Genomic DNA, 18112 nt, shown 5'->3' on the forward strand with positions numbered 1-18112 from the left:
AAGGGGAGTGTTGTAGAATATGGGATGTTTGAGGGGCAGTTTGATAGATTTAGTTGTAATCTAGTAATGATCTTTTTTTAGTGTGATATGTGAACTTATAAGTCACATAATATACCTTTGGAGGGTCAACTGAATTAATAAGTGATATATCAATGTGGAGTTACTTTTGTGGGTTAGCTAGACAAACTCAAGAAACAACTGGATTTCTTCCTCTTACTCTTTTCCATTTTTCTTTCTTTTCTTCCGCACAATTGTGTTTCATATCATTTGTGTAATCATTCTTTACTTAGTTGGGTGTTGAATTTTAAAGAATTGGTAGTTTCTAGGAACTTATCAAGAAAATTGGATTTGGTTCAACAATTTATAGTTGGTAATGAGGATCAGCTTTTAGAGTATGAATTGTATATTTAAATACTCACTTCAACTTCACAAGATCTTGTCTTATTGAAGAAACAGATTCTAGCCAGTTGAAAGGATGCATGCTTGATCATTGTGATTCCTTTAGTTGCAAATAATCCAAAGCAATTGAACCGTGCTAACTAGTGATCGCACTCAGCCTTTAATGTACTTAAATGCTCCTGCATAAATTAGGAAATAAAGGCTACCTTGTAGAGTTAGGCAATCACTAGAAACAAAACTTTAAGATGGCTTCAGAAGTTCTAACTTCATATGAAGTATAAACAGGCCTCATTCTGGATATAATGATATTTCTGATGTTTATCTATTGCGAACAACTTTTCTACCATGATGGACTTATTTTGACTTGTTTTGGTTGGTTAAGCTGGAATCTTCCCAAAATTAGTATTATACAACTGTGCATGAAATCACCATCCAAGGTATATTAATCTATCACCGTGCAATTAATTACAATGCTTCCTTGGAAATGAGGTAGCTTTTGGCCTTTGTTTATAGGTCAAAAGTGGGCTGTAAGTTTTGTAGTCTATCAAATTAAGAATCCTAAAACTCTTTGGTTGTATTAAGATGCTTTTGGTTCATTTGCAATATTCTTATTCATTTTGTCAAATTTTCCTTCCTTCAACTAATACTATGGCAGTTTGTTCATTTTCTTATTTGGTGTCTCATTGTGATCATCAGGCAAGCAGGAGAACTTCAAGTTCTTAGCGCCCACCATCAATCTGGAGGGGTACCATGATGAACCAACTTTTTACATTCAAGATCTTTTATGACTATTTTGTCTTACTGCCTTGAAATTTCCATTTTGTAGGAGCGCTCAGTTGCAACTATTCTGTATCTTGTTTCTCTACAAGATCTCACAAACTGCCCTTTTAGGGTGGTTGATGAGATAAATCAAGGTGAGTTAAAATATAATGGTGTTATTGCTTCGTCATCGCAAAATATATACTGCCTTTCAAGATGACTTTTATTTTGTTTTCCCCCCTAGGAATGGACCCAATAAATGAAAGAAAGATGTTCCAGCAACTAGTGAGAGCTGCAAGCCAACCTAATACACCACAGTAAGAACTAAATTAGAATGTCTTGATAATTCCCATCTTTTTATGTTGTTTGACACATGGTTTGCAGTAGTTCTTTTTCTGTTTTCTCTTAATATCACAAGTTTTATTATTCTTTACTGTCTAGACAGCGTAGAGGTACTTTATTAATGTGTAACCCATGTTGTCTTTATTTCAGTCCAAGCATTCCTGGCTCATAGATTCAAAAGCTCCAAATCACTTGACTAGTTATACTATTTGCTCAGAAAAATATGTAGTTAAGACTTAAGATTGCTGAGAACTGCTTTTACTGCCCTTTATGCTGTTTTCAAGTAAAGATGCTGCTTCAGTTACTGCATTGCCACTATAAGTCTTTCTTGCACTTTTCAAATATAAAAAAATTTCATGTGTGACTCATGTTAATTTTATTGTAATATTTGATCCTTATTATGTTTTCTAAGGCTTATAACTTGTTGGCAAATGATGAAACTGAATTGTTTGCTTCATGAAGCAAAAAAGTGGTGTTATTTTTCCAAATCATGAATTATTGTTTATCCCTTTTAATCAAAAAACCTTTTTTTTTCCTTGTATTTAATATACATATATACATATGTATATGTGTGTGTGCCACATTTGTGCTTGCACCCATTTGTGTTTGTGTGTGCCTGTCTATGTGTATTTGTCTCTCTTTGTGTGTATGCACGCTTGTCTATCTAGGTGTCTGTCTCTCTATTTTGTTTCGCTTTTTCTGCCTTTCTATCCCTTTGTCTGTCTATCTGCGTGTTTATGTGTGTACATATGCACATGTGTACTTGTAAGCAATGTGCATGCTTGGAGGTGTATGTGTGCACATGCATGTAAGGGTGAATTGGTATGTGTCTGCCTGTCTGTGCGTCTATATATGTATGCATGTATGCACATGCATGTGTGAGGTTGGGTGGGTGTGGGTGTGATTGTTTCACATATGGTGGCATGTATTTGTATGATGTATGTATATGATCGTTGTGATGCCTAGGTTCAAGTCTCAGTGGAGAAAAAAAAGAAAAAGAAAAAGGGAAAAAATGTTTACTTACAAGAAAACAAAATTGATTGCTCATTGCATGGTTGTGACATTGCCTAACTTTTTTATTGTCCATATAATTGTTGCCTACTCATGGAATAGTTGATAAAGGTAGCCGTCTCCCATGTGTATGGAGTACTTGTGTTTGTAGTATTTGCATATGCCACTCATAGATGCATCTCTTTGACTCTTTGAGGGTTAGGATCTTTCATGAAATTTATTATATATTGTTTTATGCTACACTTTTGCAGCGTCTATGCTTTTAATAATATTTGTCTACCTATATCTTCTATTTTGCAAGTTGTAAATGTATTTTACAGTACAAGTTAAGATACTCATGCAGACTGACAACTATGTTATGCAGATGTTTCTTACTTACACCTAAGTTGCTACCGGATCTAGAATACAGTGAGGCTTGTAGCATTCTGAATATAATGAATGGACCATGGATTGAGCAGCCTTCAAAAGGTATAATGCTACTCAAGCCAAAACTAGTTTATATTTTTTTTTACTTTGTTTACTGTCCTTACCATTTGCAATATCCTTAATGTACCAATTCAGTGTGGAGCAATGGAGATTGCTGGGGAACTGTCGTTGGTTTATTAGGAAAAAGCCAATGCTAAAAGAACAATCACAGATGATGATTTCTCCTCCTTCAGGAATTATGCAAAAGAGCAAGTTCACAAATCCAGGGCAATCCATCAAAAGCAAGCTGTTTGTTGTAGAGTTTTACCTCTTCCGCCCTTTGTAAGAAGGATTTTTTTCTTATAGATGAAGTTATGATTATTAGGGCAGGGCTCATTTCTTGCTCAAAGCCTTATTTATGAAGACAGACCAATCTCTGCCAGTGTCACCTGAAGGATCTAGTCAAGCATGCTAAATTGATGATTGATGAACCAACCTGCTCTTCACAACTTTGTATGCCCAGATGTTGATACTAGTCTGTTATTTAGTGAAGTATCATCCTTCACTCCTTGTATAAGCCTTTTTGTAATAGTAAATTAACCTATTTCTGTGAAACAAAACTAATCATTCAGGCAAGGAGTTGTGTTTTCTGGTGTCCTAAGATGTTGAATCTTAAGTTAAATCTTTTGAGGGTATTCATTGAGGTATCTCTTCCTGTCCAGGCAAAGGGAAAGCAGTAATAAGATTCAAGCCAGATTTCTCAGGTGTCACTATTGTAAGGTTCCATGGAAGGGTGTTTTGCAGTCTACTCAGTAGACCCTTAAAGCTGATCCAGAATTGTTAAACAAGGCTATAAACTCATGGGAACGTGGGTTGCTAGAGGAAAAGAAAGGACATAGGGGAACATCAATAAGAAAATGGATCAATTTGAACCCATGATGGCACAACTAATAAACATACAAACAAAATCCCAGAGCGTTGAGAGACAACTTCCCAGTAAAAATTTTGATAATATTGGTAACTGTGTTGATAAAAGATTTTGCTCAACTGCTGTGAAAGAAGATACAACGACCCTGCAACAGTTTGTTTTGAGCAGGAGACACCCATCAAGGCCAGCTCTTCTCATCCTAGTTTCTGTTTTTCTTAGCTTCTTCTAAATATTAAACAGCTCCAATGGAGACACCCTTGCAGCTAATTAAGCAGTAGAAGATGTAATTTACAACTTTGATAAATTCTTCAGACACTCGACGGAGATTTGTAATCAAGCATCTCCCTTATATTTAATCGAATAGAAGGCCCCATGGAAGAGCATATGTGTGCGCTTCTCCAGTATACTCCCTTTGCCCCCGATGGCTTGTTAGTTTCTACTGATTTCTGCCAGAACAAGAAAGTAAATTGATTAAGATTTCAAGTCGAGTGGGCTGAATTTCAGAAACTGCTGAAAAAAGATAAGGGTAGCACATACTACTGCAGCAATCAAGTTTGCAAGAAGATCTTCTTCAGAAAAATCAGCCTTCCCAAAAGGTAAGTGAACAATTCCAGTTTTATCTGCTCTGTACTCGACCTTTCCCTTCTTGAATTCTGCTATAGCCTGGGACAGATGATAGTGTGAGTCATTCCATTTAGGTAAAATCTTATGTTTGCAAGCTAGAAAGGAATCCATAATGTCAAAGATCTTAATCAACTTCTTAAGTCTATATATGCATAGGAGTAGGTTTTGATCATACCTGAGGTATATTAGTTGTAACAGTACCAGCTTTTGGATTTGGCATGAGTCCTCGTGGTCCCAGAAGTTTTCCTAAGCTTGCAACCTGATACAAGTGGGGAGGAAATGTAAATTATGTCTAGTCATGAATATGATCTCTAACCAAAACAAAAAAAACCACAGCAAACACAGATACATGCACCCATGCAGATACACCAGGAGTGATCGATTTAATGGGCTGGTTTACTGAGATGCAAAAGGTTGAAAACATGGAATATGGAAAAACAAATCTGGTTGACCTCTAGACATTGGTGGACATACTACAGCAGCACTTGATATGATCAATTAGAACATGATAATCAGAGCAACACCTTAGGCATCATATCTGGAGAAGCAATCAACTTGTCAAAATCCATGAATCCTCCCTTTATCTGTTCTATCAAGTCCTCTCCTCCAACCAAATCTGCTCCAGCATTTTTTGCTTCATCAAACTTTTCACCTGTAGAAATTTAGCTTTACACAAGTGAGCCCAAGGAACAAATAATAATAAAGTTATGCTATTATGATAGAAGCCAAGAAAATCCAACAGCATTTCATCTTCGCGGAGTATAAGATCAAATAATTCAAATGAATCTACAAGAACGCATGACATAGGAAGATTAAATTACTAACATGCCTTTCTGGGCAGATATTGAGATATAACAATAAGCATTCAGTGATTCATGGATACTGTACTCAAATGCCTATGAACCACTGTCTTTTTTGAGAGGACACAATCTCAAAAGATTTCTTTCCTTGCAAATGAGCCACAGCATATCCTTAAAAATCATCCTCCAGACATCTCATCACTCTTGGACCAGGCCCCGATGACTAAGAGAGGAACTGAAGAAATCCTCTTTAACAAAAGGAGGAAGAAACCAAGTCAAGCTCACCCAAGGGATGCTTGCTAGGCTGTCCTCGGAACACAAGGAACCAACAGTTAGGAATGGACCAATTCCTGGGAATGAGGTGGTCCACCATTATATTCTTCTCTATGGAGCAACCGACCAAGTAATGGAGGAGGCTTTAGAGAAATGCTTATGTTCCGAACTGCCATCATATGGAGGTCCCCTCAATGCAATCTAGAAATGTGATTACCACAAGCTTAACAGAAAGAGAATGCCATGAAGAGGCAATGCCCACAAAAGCGTATTCTTTCACCTACAACCCTGCTGCAAGAATAGCATAGATCACAAAACCAAGCAAGGTAATTTACAGTCACTACACAGGGACTTGGGAACAAACCTTCCCAAAGCCAATCACCACAACAAGAATCCAACCCAAACCTCACTGACACCTATAGACCACTATAAACTTGATTCCTCTTATGAACAGAGGCTTAACTTCATAGATGCTGTACCTCTAACCATCTCCATTGGCTAGAACCCCTTACCCACAATTTTAACCTGCCAAAAGAGAGAACCAACCATATCTAGCTGCAGTCAAGAACATTCAAAGACACAATTCCAACCATCCATAATTACTCCATGAGGTCCTGACATTTGATCTCCAATTGACCTTGAAATTGTTCCCTGGCATCCTAAAAAAGGGATATTATACACCCCCAAACCCATCCCTCAGAATCCCCAACAAGGGATTAGTCATATCAGCAAAGGTTCTACAAGGATTTACCCCGTCTCACTAAGTGATACTCAATTGCATTTTGTAACAATGGGTATTATTAAGTGGATCTATTTTTTATGGCTTTCCCTCTTTTTCTCTTAATTTCCCACTGTCTAATCCTACAAACATGGTTTACCAAAGTTACAAAGATCAAGTGTCCACATTTGCAACTATTTAAGACTGAATCCCTTGCAAAAATGGGTAAGTTTTTGCTTATCCCACCACTAGGATGTTTACATGATTAGTAATTGACAACAAAAAAATACCAAACCATCTCCTGGTGTGCTAGGGGTTCACCACCCTTTTTTGATAGACGTTTGCCAATATCCACTCATTGTTTGCTTATTAAAATACATGTGCATGTGCGCACGTACACACACACCCCCAAACTAGCATAAACAATCCTTGAGTTTGGTCAAGCAAGCAAGCAATTCTGCCCTCTGCCAACCAAGAGATAGTAGAAGGGAACAATCCCCAATAAATCTACTTACAGATCCCTTTCTAAATAAAAATTTCTCCTGCTCTAGGTTTTTAAACATTACTTCAGCAATTTGCTTATGGACAAATCGAAGTACAGTTTTACAAGTTATTTGATATCCACTACATGCATCAGTACAGAAATCTGTTCACCTTTGATAAAAATCGCAACCAAAATCTCTTGCCTGGTAATACCCCCAAATGAATTGGTATGGGACAACAAATTGAATAGACTAAGTACCTTGTGTTAGAACAGCAACTTTAACAGTCTGTCCAGTTCCCTTTGGCAAATTCACCTATTAAAAAGGAACGAAAACGAATGTGAGAAAATATTTGTAAATAAACCAGGAAAATGCATTGCTATTAATCATTAAAGGACAGAAAACTAACTGTTGCTCTCAGTTGTTGATCATTATATTTGGGGTCAATGTTGAGCCGAAAATGTGCTTCAGCTGTTTCCACAAACCTTGTACTTGCCATTTGCTTAAGCAATGATATTGCCGTCTGCAGGTCATACTCTTTCTTGTTTTCCCTCAGTTTTTGAATTTCCAAGAATCTCTTAGACCTCGTCTGACATTACCAAATAGAATGAGAAAAACTGTACGTGAATTTATGAAGTAAGTTCGAAGAAAATAATAGCAAGAGAAGGAAACTTGGAACATAAATGATGAATTTAGCAACACAAACAGACAAAACAACTAAGTAAAATCAGCCATTAAAAAAGGAAAAAAAAAAGTGAAAAAAGAAAAGAAACCCAAATGTCTGAAAAAAATTTCAAAAAAAATTCAAAGGAAAATATTAGACTAAAATGAGCATGTGAAGTTATGAAATTATAAAGAATTGGGGAATTGAATACGTGTTTAGAGTTTAGAATTTTCTCCAAAGGAACTAAAAGTTTTTCTGAAAAGAATCCCTGTTGGGTAGCCAAGAGTCTATAAAAAATGCAGATTCATTTTCTTTAGGCTGGATTAGGTGTGGATAGAAAAGATCAGCTTGTGGATTACAATATGAATTTTTTGTCCTAAACAGAAGGCTGGTCTAGTTGGTCATTCAATTTTCAGAGTCGCTAATCAGTTCACAACAAACCAAAAATAGTGAAAAATAAAAATAAAAATAGAAACACAGTCTCTCTTCAAAGGCAATATGTAGAGCTCTGTTTGGTTACTGAGAAAACTGAAAAACAGAAATGAAGCAACGTTTATAGGAGAAATCAAGCAAAACCCATAATTAAGTCGATCAATAAACCCATGATTCACAGAAATTAAAAAAAAAACAATAATAAAAAAAAAAAAGCAATTAGAGGCACTCTGTCTTGCCAGAGGCAAGACTTAAACCTCTGCTTGGCAGCCGGGAGAAATTAAATGACGGGAACCAAATAACACCCATAACTCAAATCAGTCAATAAATCCATAATCCACATTAATTAAAATAAAAACAACAAAAAGAAAACAATCAGAGAATCTGTCTCGACCGAAACAATACCTAACCCTCTGTTTGGTTCCCAGAAAACAGAAATGAAAAGGCATCCACATGAGAAACCCAGAAAAACCCATTAATTAAACCCCATAAACCAAAATTCACATCAGAAAAACAAAAACAAGCCAAACATACCCTGTCCCTCTTCAACAGCAACGCAGCCTTCCCTTTCTTCGGCTTAGGCGGCGGCGCGGTGGAAACAGCGTCACCCTCCCCACCTTCCACCTCCTCCACGGCCTCAGCTACCTCAGCTTCAGCAGCCAAAGCGGCCACAACCACATCGTATGGGCCATTACCACTGGGCCGCCTCTCTCTGGCCTGGAGCGCAAGTGGGTAAAGAGAGAAAGCCCTGAAGAGAGGCTTGGTCTTGAAGGAGAGAGAAGGGGCGATGAAGTCTTGGGTAGGGAGAGGAGAGGAGGCGGCGTACGTTAGCATGAGAGAGGAGGGTGAAGTTGCGGTGGAAGCCATTGTTATGCTGTGAGAGCTTCTGCTGTGAATAATACAGAGACTGTTATCCATATAAAAAGATAAGAGTTTGTTTATGGTCTAGCGGAGTTTCTTGGGTTGGTAGACCATCGCTATGGTGTGCTTGTGTTCTAGAAGTGCATTAATTTGGAGATTTGGAACCCTATTCTTACTAAAAACACAAACAGTTTTTCTAATTTGAAAACACATAATGATTATTTTTTTATAGGAAGTAGTTTTAAAAAAAATTGATAATATATTTTAGTTATTTTTATTTATTTTTTGAAATTATTTTAAAAATAATTATATAAAATACATAGAATAATTAAAAATAAAGTATTACAAATAAAATTTTTTTAAAAAAAAATATTTTAAAACATATAAAATAAGTTAAAACATTTTGAATCTCAAATATTTTTAAAAACAGTTCTTAAAAAACTATTTTATAATGTTTTGTAAAACAAAAGTTTTTTTAATAGCTCAAAAATGTTTTTCAATCTATTTTCCATATCTTTAACTTTTTTAAAAATAATTTTTATGAATAATTGACTTAAGTGACCAACATGTACCTTTCAAGACAAAGCATAGAGCTTGTTGGCTATTTGCTTCATACAACAACTAGATGATGATTCCCTTAATATAATAACTTGCTTTGAAGCAAATGTTGCCTGTACTTGAGATAACAATTGTCGTGTGACATTCCTCGATTGTTACTAATCTATTGTCGTTAATAGAAATTTTTAAAATTTGGTTCCTCTTGAGAGTAGTTGCTACTATGCCCTATGTGAGTAAGTGGGTGTCCGTAGCTAATAAAGGCGTCTTGCCTATCTTGATCCTAGTGACATGATTAGGTTCTCAGCCTATCATTTTGGTTGAGAAGATAATTCTCATAATTTAGTAACTTGTTATGAAGCAATGTTGTCTACACTTGAGATAGTAGTTGTTGTGTAATATTCTTCAATTGTTACTGGTCTACTATCGTTAATAGAAGTTTTTGAAATTTGGCCCCTCTCGAGAATAGTTAATACTATGCCCTATGTGAGTAAGTTGGTGCTGGTAGCTGATAAAGGCGCCTTGCCTGTCCTAACCCTAGTGACACGATTGGGTTCTCAACCAATCATTTTAGTCGAAAGGATAATTCCTGTAATATAGTAACTTGTCTTAAAGCAATGTTATCAATACTTGAGATAGTAGTTGTTGTGTGACATTCCCAAATTGTTACTAGTCAATTGCTGCCAATAGAAGTTTTTGAAATCTGACCCCTCTCGAGAGTATTGATATTGTGCCCTATGTGAGTAAGTTGGTGTTGGTGTTGGTAGCTAATAAAGGCATCCTGCCTATCTTGGCCTAGTGACACAATTTGATTTTAGGTCAATTATTTTGGCCAAGAGGATAATTTTTGTAATATAGTAACTTGCTTTGAAGCAATGTTGCCTATACTTGAGATATCAGTTGTCGTGTGACATTTCTAGATTATTACTGGTCTACTGCTGTTGATAAAAGTTCTTAAAATCCGACCCTTCTCGAGAGTGGTTGATACTATGCCCTATGTGAGCAAGTTGGTGCTCGTAGCCAATAAAGGCGCTTGCCTATCCCAGCCCTAGTGACACGATTGGGTTCTCGACCAATTATTTTTTATATTTATATAATAATTTTTTTAAATCGTTTTATGTTTTTTAATTATCAAATATGTTTTCTATTTTTTTTTTCATATTATCAAAGTGGACAACTATTTTCTAGAAGAGTTTTCAAACACACTCTTTTAAGTTCCAAAATATAACTTTTTATTCTTGAAAAAAGAGAATTAATTTTTAAAAATTGTTTGCAAAAATTATTTTTCAATAACTATTTTTAAAAAATGTTCCTAAATCATTTCAATGTGTTTGATTGATTGAATACATTTTGAATTTTTAAGACAAGGCATTTTTTTTCTTTAAAAAAAAAATGTTCTTAAGACCCAAATTTGGAAAAAAAAAATTATTACCTTAATTAAAACCTAATTTAAAAAAAAATAAATTACATAAGCTATTTGGTTAAAAGAGCAAAACACAAATTTGGATGAATTTACTCTTTTTTTTTAATTTATAAAAAACATGGAATATATAAACCTCTTTTCGAATACATATACGAAAAGTCATTATTATTATTATTTTAAATATAAGTATTATTTTATTCCTTTTAATTAAATATTTTGAATTATACATATGCATCCACCCATTTTCTCTTCATATCCACCTAGATTAGATTTCACAATTGTAAATATTTTCAATATACCTAAAATATCACCCTTCTTATTTTTCCAACCAAATTCCAATATTTTTTATATATATTTTTTGGAATATATTTTAGGGTTTACCATTTGTATAAAATTTGACACAAATTTATTATAAAAATAATGAAAAAACAATTAAATATAATTTAGAAATGAAAAAAATTTGAGAAATTTAAAAATAAATGAAAAAAAACTACATTTTTGTCATATCTTATAAACTCGAACATACTTTCAGAAGTTTAATTTGAACTATACGAATTTTAAGGGTATTTTGGTTATTTCACTAAGAATCATTTTTATCAAGAAAATATATTATAATTGGTTGTTTATAATTTTTATCTAAAAGCAGAAATCAAAATCCAAAGGTGAGGAGAGAAATTTTCTGTAATTTTTTTTTTTTTTTTTAAAAAAGAAGTGATATTGATAAAAAACAAGTGATTTAGCCGCAAACTTGAGTTAAGAAAAGGACAGCCCTCCGATTTTTGACCTTTTCGCAATTAGTCAGACACAGATTTGCGATTCAGATTCAAACCAAACTCTCCCCCAACTCTCGATTCGCGCGTGCTTTGCACCTTCTCTCACTGTTCACTTATTTCCGTCGCCAATGGCCACGCGCCTCGATTTGTCGGGCTAGTTATGAAGTGAAGGTGGACCCCGCGACAAAGACTAGGTGGCTTTTGAGATTGCCACGTGGCTTCCCTCACAATCATATTTATTTTTTAATGAAATAATTTTGTTTTATTGAAGTAAGTTTAAATTTTAAAATTTGGTAAGTAAAGTGCTAATGATGAGTGAAATGTAGGAACAATGAGAATTTAGGTGACACGGGCGCACGTGTCATCGTTTTTCTCACCACATTCCCATCTACTTTCTCCACCACCAAACAGACCCAGCTCACTGACACTGACACTGGCTCTCTCCACGTTCTGTGTCTAAAAAAATTCATACTTCAGAGAGGGAAGAGCGAGAGAATCTGGATCACCAAGGAAGGGTTTCTCTCTTTCTCTCTTTCTCTAATGGCGATAGCCACCTTTTCAAACTTCTCCTCATGCGCTCTCTCCTTCCCAACCCCCACGCCCCACCTCTCCCCTCCAATTCTCAGCGTCACCACTCGCCGCATCACCGCTGCTTCCGTCCTCACTCCTCCTCAACTAATCTTCGACTCCCGCCGTTATCGGCTGCCGACCGTGGTGCTTGCCGTAGGTGATGGAGGCTCCGGCGGAGTACCAGGCGGAGGCGGAGGCGGAGGTGGAGGTGGTGGAGGTGAGGACGGAGATGCCGAGGAGAGGAACAGGACGGAGGCGATTCTGGCTTTGGCGGAGATGGGGAGATCTCTGGACAGTCTTCCGAAGGATCTGGCAGCGGCGGTCCAAGCCGGGAGGATACCGGGAGCGATAGTGAGCAGGTACTTTGAGCTGGAGAAGTCTGCGGTGTTCCGGTGGTTGCTTCAGTTCGGAGGATTCAAGGAGCGGTTGCTTGCGGATGATCTGTTTTTGGCTAAGGTTGCAATGGAGTGTGGTGTTGGGATCTTCACTAAGGTTTGCGCTTTTTGAATTCAGAATCAGATCATAATCTATGTAAAAGTTATTGTTCTTAGATTCAATTGCTTTTTTGGAGTTTGCATTTCAAGAAGCTTTTCTTCAGAAATTGAAAAAGATAGTCTGTTGTGCAGGAAGTAAAAAAAGTTGGGTGATTGATTGAAATAGAACCTTTGCTTCACTGTTTTTCCATATATCTCTTTTCTTTGGGTCAATTTTGTTTGTGGAGAAAATGAGGAATTTTTCATTTTCCGTCACATTTTTTAATATAAAATGAGGAGTTTGAAAATTATGAATTTTCAGAATATTCTTCATTTTTTTTTTTCTGTTTTCATTTTACAATGCGTCCAAACAAGAATTTTTTCCCCCTGTTTTTCCTTGTTTCTGACATCGAAATGGAATCTTAAAAAGATTAATAGAAAGCAAAGCTGGGAGAATTGTTTGAAAAACAGAGGAGAAGAGAATCTTCCTTGAAGGGTATGAGAATAGGGAACAGAGTTTCTGAGAGAATTGCTTAATAAACTTAACTTTCATCCCACAAAAACTTTTCTTCTTAGAAATGCATATCATTTTTTTATTTTTACGTAGAATGCATTGGAACTTAGGGTGATTACTGTCAGGAGGCATAAGACTTTGGGCTCTTGAATGCACTTAAACTCTATGGTTATTTTGAATCTCATTTTTGGAAACAAAAATAAGAAACATGTCAATTTTTAGGTAGTTTACTATTGAAAAACCACACAAATTTTGAAATTTGGAAAACAAAAGGTTTCTCATTGTTTACCATAGTTAAACAACACAAAGTTTGACTACTTTAATGACTCAGAACTTCTTAAGCCACTCACAACCATGAGCAGAGTTTTTGTACTATTTTGAGTATTCACGTAGCACAAAATTTGTTGCTTTCCTTGTATTTTATGATGAATGTGTTACTCATGGATATAATTTTACTTTCTAGACTGCTGCAGAGTTGGAACGGCGAAGAGAAAAGTTTAGTAAGGAGCTGGATTTTGTTTTTGCTGATGTGGTATGGCTGTTTTTTATGAAATCTCATTTATTTGATTTGATGTTGATGAAAAAACAATACAATTTGTATTTTTACATAAGTACAATGATTTTCTTGGGCTTAAAACAGAATTTAAGATCACAGTATTTGTAAGCTATACTGTACAAAATACATGTGAATAGAGAATTCCAGCTACAAAATCAACCAAGGAATACTGTAAATTTGGAAAAGTAGAGAGAGAGTGAGTGTGTGTATATATCAGATATAGTATTCCTAAACTTGAGGCAGCTGGCATTTAAGGCCTCTGGATCACTTTCAGCTTACTGGCTAAATGTTAGGATCATATCTGGTCTTGACTTGGGCATGATCTCAGTCTGATCACACTAGTTCATCCTTGCCTTATTCAACTACTATGTTTCTCAATCTCTCACCAATAGTCAAGCCTAGAGAAAACAAATTGTTAGTCTTCATTGTCGTAGTCATATTTCTAGTTTATTGAAGTTACCTTCCATAGATCCTGTTTAGGTTCTTCATATAATAAACCATTATGAATCCAAAGTATATCTCAATGATTAAATGCAAAAGTTTCTACCTATTTGGGTTCATCAATTAAGATACATGCATATGCATCAATCTGTCGTTGGTCCGAATTTTATGCATCAATCTATCCTTGGTCCAAATTTACTAGCAATTAATCACCCATGGTATAAATACAGACTGGAATATTATATATCAAATATAGCTTGTAACACCATTATGATTTAAAGTCTATGCATGGGATCTCCACATTTAGGTTTGTAAGTTGACTTCATTTTATCAATTTACTACATATTCTATGAGATCAAATCTTAATGAATGCAAATGTGTCAATTTCATACAGGGAAGAAGCTGTACCTTTTCAAAAAGTTATCAGAATACTTAGGAGTCATGCTCTGGTCCCTCAGTGTGATTTAATTTGCAACATTTAACTTGAGACAATCCTTCCTCTACTTCGATGAACTACAATGGTCATACTTATTGAATATCTCTAGTAATTTTGTCCATAACTTAAGAAGAAAGGTAAAGGCTTAATGGGAATTCCTGATGAAGCCTCTCACAACTGGAAATTGATGTGCCCCTCCACCTCTTTTCAGACCAATCGCTGCTTCATCATACATGTCCCTAGTCACACTAATATATTTGAATGGTGCTTTCTTTTTATTTTTCATTTTTTATTTTTAATGATAAAATATACCACTTCCTTTTTCTAAAATCCACCACATTATCTCTGTTGAAACTTTATGCTTTTTCTAGGAGATCAAACTAATGCTAAATTCCCTCTTCACTAGTTTCCGAATCTTTCTTTTTTGTAAATCTTTCCATTAGTCACTTGAGCAAATGTGATTCTAAAATGCACAAGTGGAAAAAAGGGAATGTCTAGTGGGCTCCAAGTAGTTGGGATGTAAGGTTATATAAGTTGAGAAATATAGAGATTTCTGCACTTTAATTATGCGTATGTATCCTTGTCAAATTGTCTGATATATATACATCAAGTAATTTTATTTTAGGCAGAAGTGATGTTTATTGCACTTCTGTTTGTGGTCTTGTTTTTTATCCTGTTTCTGACTTGATACTACTTTCCCTATGAATTAGCATATTCTGCTTGTCTAATCCATTAGTTAATTCCTTTTTCTAATTGAGCCTCTATCGTAGGTAATGGCCATTATAGCAGATTTCATGCTTGTCTGGCTCCCTGCTCCTACAGTTTCTCTTAAACCACCTCTTGCAGTCAGTGCTGGGGCTCTTGCCAAGTTTTTCTACAGATGTCCTGATAATGCATTTCAGGTTATTGCTTTTATATATAAATTTCAATAAAAATATACTGTATCAGACATTTACTCAAATTCTTAAATCCCATCTGCAGGTGGCTTTGGCTGGTACATCTTATTCATTTTTACAGAGAATAGGTGCAATAGTGGTATGTATTTAAACATATGGCCAAATTGAAGCTGGCATTTTCACATCAAATTAATGAGGATTTCTATCCATTATGCAGCGTAATGGGGCCAAGCTATTTGCAGTTGGAACTGGTGCATCTCTGGTATGTCAATACCTTGTCTGGTGCAGCATGCAACATCCATGTACCCTCTGTCTGTGCATAGGCATGTGTGTTTTCACACATTCCAATGGCCCAACCCCCAAAGAAATTTCACAATTTAGAGTGCGTTTGGTAGTGTTTCTACTCGAAGTGTTTTCTCTGGAAGTGTTTTTCCAAAAAACACTCCGAGTGATTGTTCTAACACCATAAGTGATTTTCAGATTTTTAAAAGTATTTCCTAAATTTTGCCAAATTCCTAACTTTTTTCAAAAACACTTTTTAGGTTAAAAGTACTTCCTAGAATCGCTACCAAATGGGCTCTTAATAATCCAAACATTCAGGTTGGAAACTGGTGACATGAGGCATTGTAAGAAGTTGCTGATGCTGTTTGTCTGTATTGATGGATCCAAGGTTTTGGTTATAAACATTAAGTGGGAGTAACTCTGATGGATCTTATAGTTCTCATTCATGATGTAATTAGTGCAAAAGATTAAGAATCACTTGGGTAGGGCGGGATCCATGAAATACTGATGATGAGTATTGCTTGAGCATTGTGGCAACATTTCAAAAGGTTTAAAAATCAGATTAACTATTGTAGATGCTTGATATTTTTTGTTTTTAAACAGCTAGGATTTTCTGGCTTTGGGTGGGAAATCATAATGTAGTTGTAGACAATCTAATAGTCATTTTAATTGAGACTTATACTAGAAAGGCAGTTATTATTTTTACGATGAATAGTTAATAGAGATGAGCAATTTTGTCATTGTTGAATTGAATGATCATTCTGATTTTTTTGTATTCCATTATTATATTGTTTTTTATGTTAAAATAATCTAGTGAAGGTATGTAGTAATTTAGTGCATCACTTACTATTAATTTTTTAGCACTAACTAGTCATTCCTGTTGCACATGCTCATGTTTATTATATCGTGAGCCTTGGATGTCTGGTTTTGTGGTATCTGCTTATAATCATCGCTTTATTTGGCCGCTTTAAGATCACAATTTCCATTTCAATATATATTTGGGTGTGTGTGTGTGTGTGAGAGAGAGAGAGAGAGAGAGAGAGAGAGGGAGAGAGTTGTACTTGCGGTCCTATGTGGCTGTGGTAGTTGTTTTGCCAATTTAAATTCCATGAGTTATATGATGAGCTACCACTTTCAACTCCTATCTGTTGATTGTTTAACAATTTTGCATGTGCATGCTCCTCATGTTTATGGTAAATACAGTTGGTGAATAAAAAACGTATATGGATAGAAATCATCCATTTCACCACCACCTGTCGATATTTTGTTTGGTAACTGCTATATGAACATTTTCCATTTGGTGACATTCAGGTTGGTACTGGTATAACAAATGCATTGATTAATGCACGGAAGGCTTTTGATAAATCTTTTGCTGCCGAAGCAGAGGATGTGCCCATTATTTCAACTAGTGTTGCTTATGGAGTCTATATGGCAGTTTCTAGCAATCTCAGGTAACTTCACTTCATCAATTTTTGTGTCTGCATTCAAGTTTGATTCCTCTTCAAGTTCTGGAAGTATTGTCTTCTCTCCTGTCTCTGAGACCCTCCATCAATGACAGGATTGTTATATGTAGTGTCTCTGCCCTGACTCGAGTTGCTTAGATAAACACATTAATCTAGTCTTAATTCTAATAATTTTTGCATAGAATCACATGATGATTCATTAAGTGATTATTCACTCAAGTTGGATGAGAAGGTTTAGATCCGGCCCTACCTTTGTCCTTGTCCACATTCTGGACTTCATAGCCTAGACAAGTTCCTATTTGAAGATCACAAAGCCACAAATTACGCTAAACGCAATGTTCCTAACATCAGACTAGAATTATTGGAGGCATCTCACTGTGCCACTATGGAACATAACCCTTGTGGATGGTTAGTTTTCATGGACTGTTTGTCTCATGCCTGGATATGTGCTTGCACCTTATCCATTGATTTTCCAAACAGATACCAAGTATTGGCTGGGGTCATTGAGCAACGGATTCTAGAACCATTGCTGCACCAACACAAGCTTATGCTGAGTGCAGTCTGCTTTGCTGTTCGAACTGGCAACACGTTCTTGGGATCATTAATGTGAGTTACTTTTTCTAAGCTCTCTTCAGAACATCATTATGCTAAGTCCTTGTATAACTTGTATGTTTTAGTTGTTGACAATTCTCAAACTTCATTCTTGTTTTTTGAACAGGTGGGTGGACTATGCACGCTGGATTGGAATCCAAAAGATTCGAGAATAGAATGTTGGGTGGACTAATTTTACCTTCATGTGGATGCTGATTCTTATGGGGTTTCGGGGAATAATGATAGATCATGTTGATTCTTGAGAAATAAAAGGGGAACCATGGTTGCCAATTCATTGTAATGGTTGTTGTGAAAATGGGAATTGCTCTCAGACCTCAAGAAGGAAAATTGTATATTTGTACGAGGCATATCCTCTGGTTTAACATAATGTATTTGGACGTTTCTTTCAGGCACATCTCAAGATTTTTTACATAATTTGCT

At 35.7% G+C, this 18112-nt stretch overlaps 3 protein-coding genes across 3 annotated transcripts in view; 2 read left to right on the forward strand and 1 right to left on the reverse strand.

Moving 5' to 3' along the window:
• LOC117928905 (structural maintenance of chromosomes protein 5) overlaps positions 1-3611 on the forward strand; it is a 60725-nt gene extending 57114 nt beyond the window's left edge. Inside the window, exons 26-30 of the mRNA XM_034849010.1 lie at positions 1096-1144; positions 1226-1313; positions 1403-1475; positions 2876-2979; positions 3073-3611. Coding sequence (XP_034704901.1) covers positions 1096-1144; positions 1226-1313; positions 1403-1475; positions 2876-2979; positions 3073-3134 — 376 coding nt within the window. The 3' untranslated portion in view covers positions 3135-3611. The remainder of the gene's footprint in view (positions 1-1095; positions 1145-1225; positions 1314-1402; positions 1476-2875; positions 2980-3072) is intronic.
• A 223-nt stretch (positions 3612-3834) lies between these two features.
• Positions 3835-8736, reverse strand: LOC117928907 (50S ribosomal protein L1, chloroplastic). Its single transcript, XM_034849012.1, has 7 exons — positions 8372-8736; positions 7151-7330; positions 7002-7056; positions 4993-5120; positions 4644-4727; positions 4382-4507; positions 3835-4290 (listed from the first exon to the last, which is right to left on the reverse strand). The coding sequence occupies exons 1-7, from the start codon at positions 8702-8704 to the stop codon at positions 4153-4155; spliced, it is 1044 nt and encodes a 347-aa protein (XP_034704903.1). The 5' UTR covers positions 8705-8736; the 3' UTR covers positions 3835-4152.
• Positions 8737-11823: 3087 nt separating this feature from the next.
• LOC117927667 (protein RETICULATA-RELATED 4, chloroplastic-like) lies at positions 11824-18084 on the forward strand. The gene is made up of 8 exons (XM_034847316.1): positions 11824-12511; positions 13470-13538; positions 15210-15341; positions 15421-15474; positions 15553-15597; positions 16929-17068; positions 17561-17686; positions 17799-18084. The coding sequence occupies exons 1-8, from the start codon at positions 11990-11992 to the stop codon at positions 17845-17847; spliced, it is 1137 nt and encodes a 378-aa protein (XP_034703207.1). The 5' UTR covers positions 11824-11989; the 3' UTR covers positions 17848-18084.
• Positions 18085-18112: the final 28 nt, after the last annotated feature.

Source organism: Vitis riparia, chromosome 13 (genome assembly GCF_004353265.1).
Source record: "Vitis riparia cultivar Riparia Gloire de Montpellier isolate 1030 chromosome 13, EGFV_Vit.rip_1.0, whole genome shotgun sequence".
Lineage (NCBI taxonomy): Eukaryota > Viridiplantae > Streptophyta > Magnoliopsida > Vitales > Vitaceae > Vitis > Vitis riparia.

Bases quoted from the DNA above. Each gene is read 5' to 3' on its own strand.
- LOC117927667 (XM_034847316.1), top strand. From the start codon at position 11,990: ATGGCGATAGCCACCTTTTCAAACTTCTCCTCATGCGCTCTCTCCTTC. The intron at 13,539-15,209 runs GTATGGCTGTTT...CCTCTATCGTAG, and splicing joins ATTTTGTTTTTGCTGATGTG to GTAATGGCCATTATAGCAGA. The intron at 15,475-15,552 runs GTATGTATTTAA...TCCATTATGCAG, and splicing joins AGAGAATAGGTGCAATAGTG to CGTAATGGGGCCAAGCTATT.
- LOC117928907 (XM_034849012.1), bottom strand. From the start codon at position 8,704: ATGGCTTCCACCGCAACTTCACCCTCCTCTCTCATGCTAACGTACGCC. The intron at 5,121-7,001 runs GTACTTAGTCTA...AAATTTCTACAG, and splicing joins AGTTGCTGTTCTAACACAAG to GTGAAAAGTTTGATGAAGCA. The intron at 4,508-4,643 runs GTATGATCAAAA...CATCTGTCCCAG, and splicing joins TTACAACTAATATACCTCAG to GCTATAGCAGAATTCAAGAA.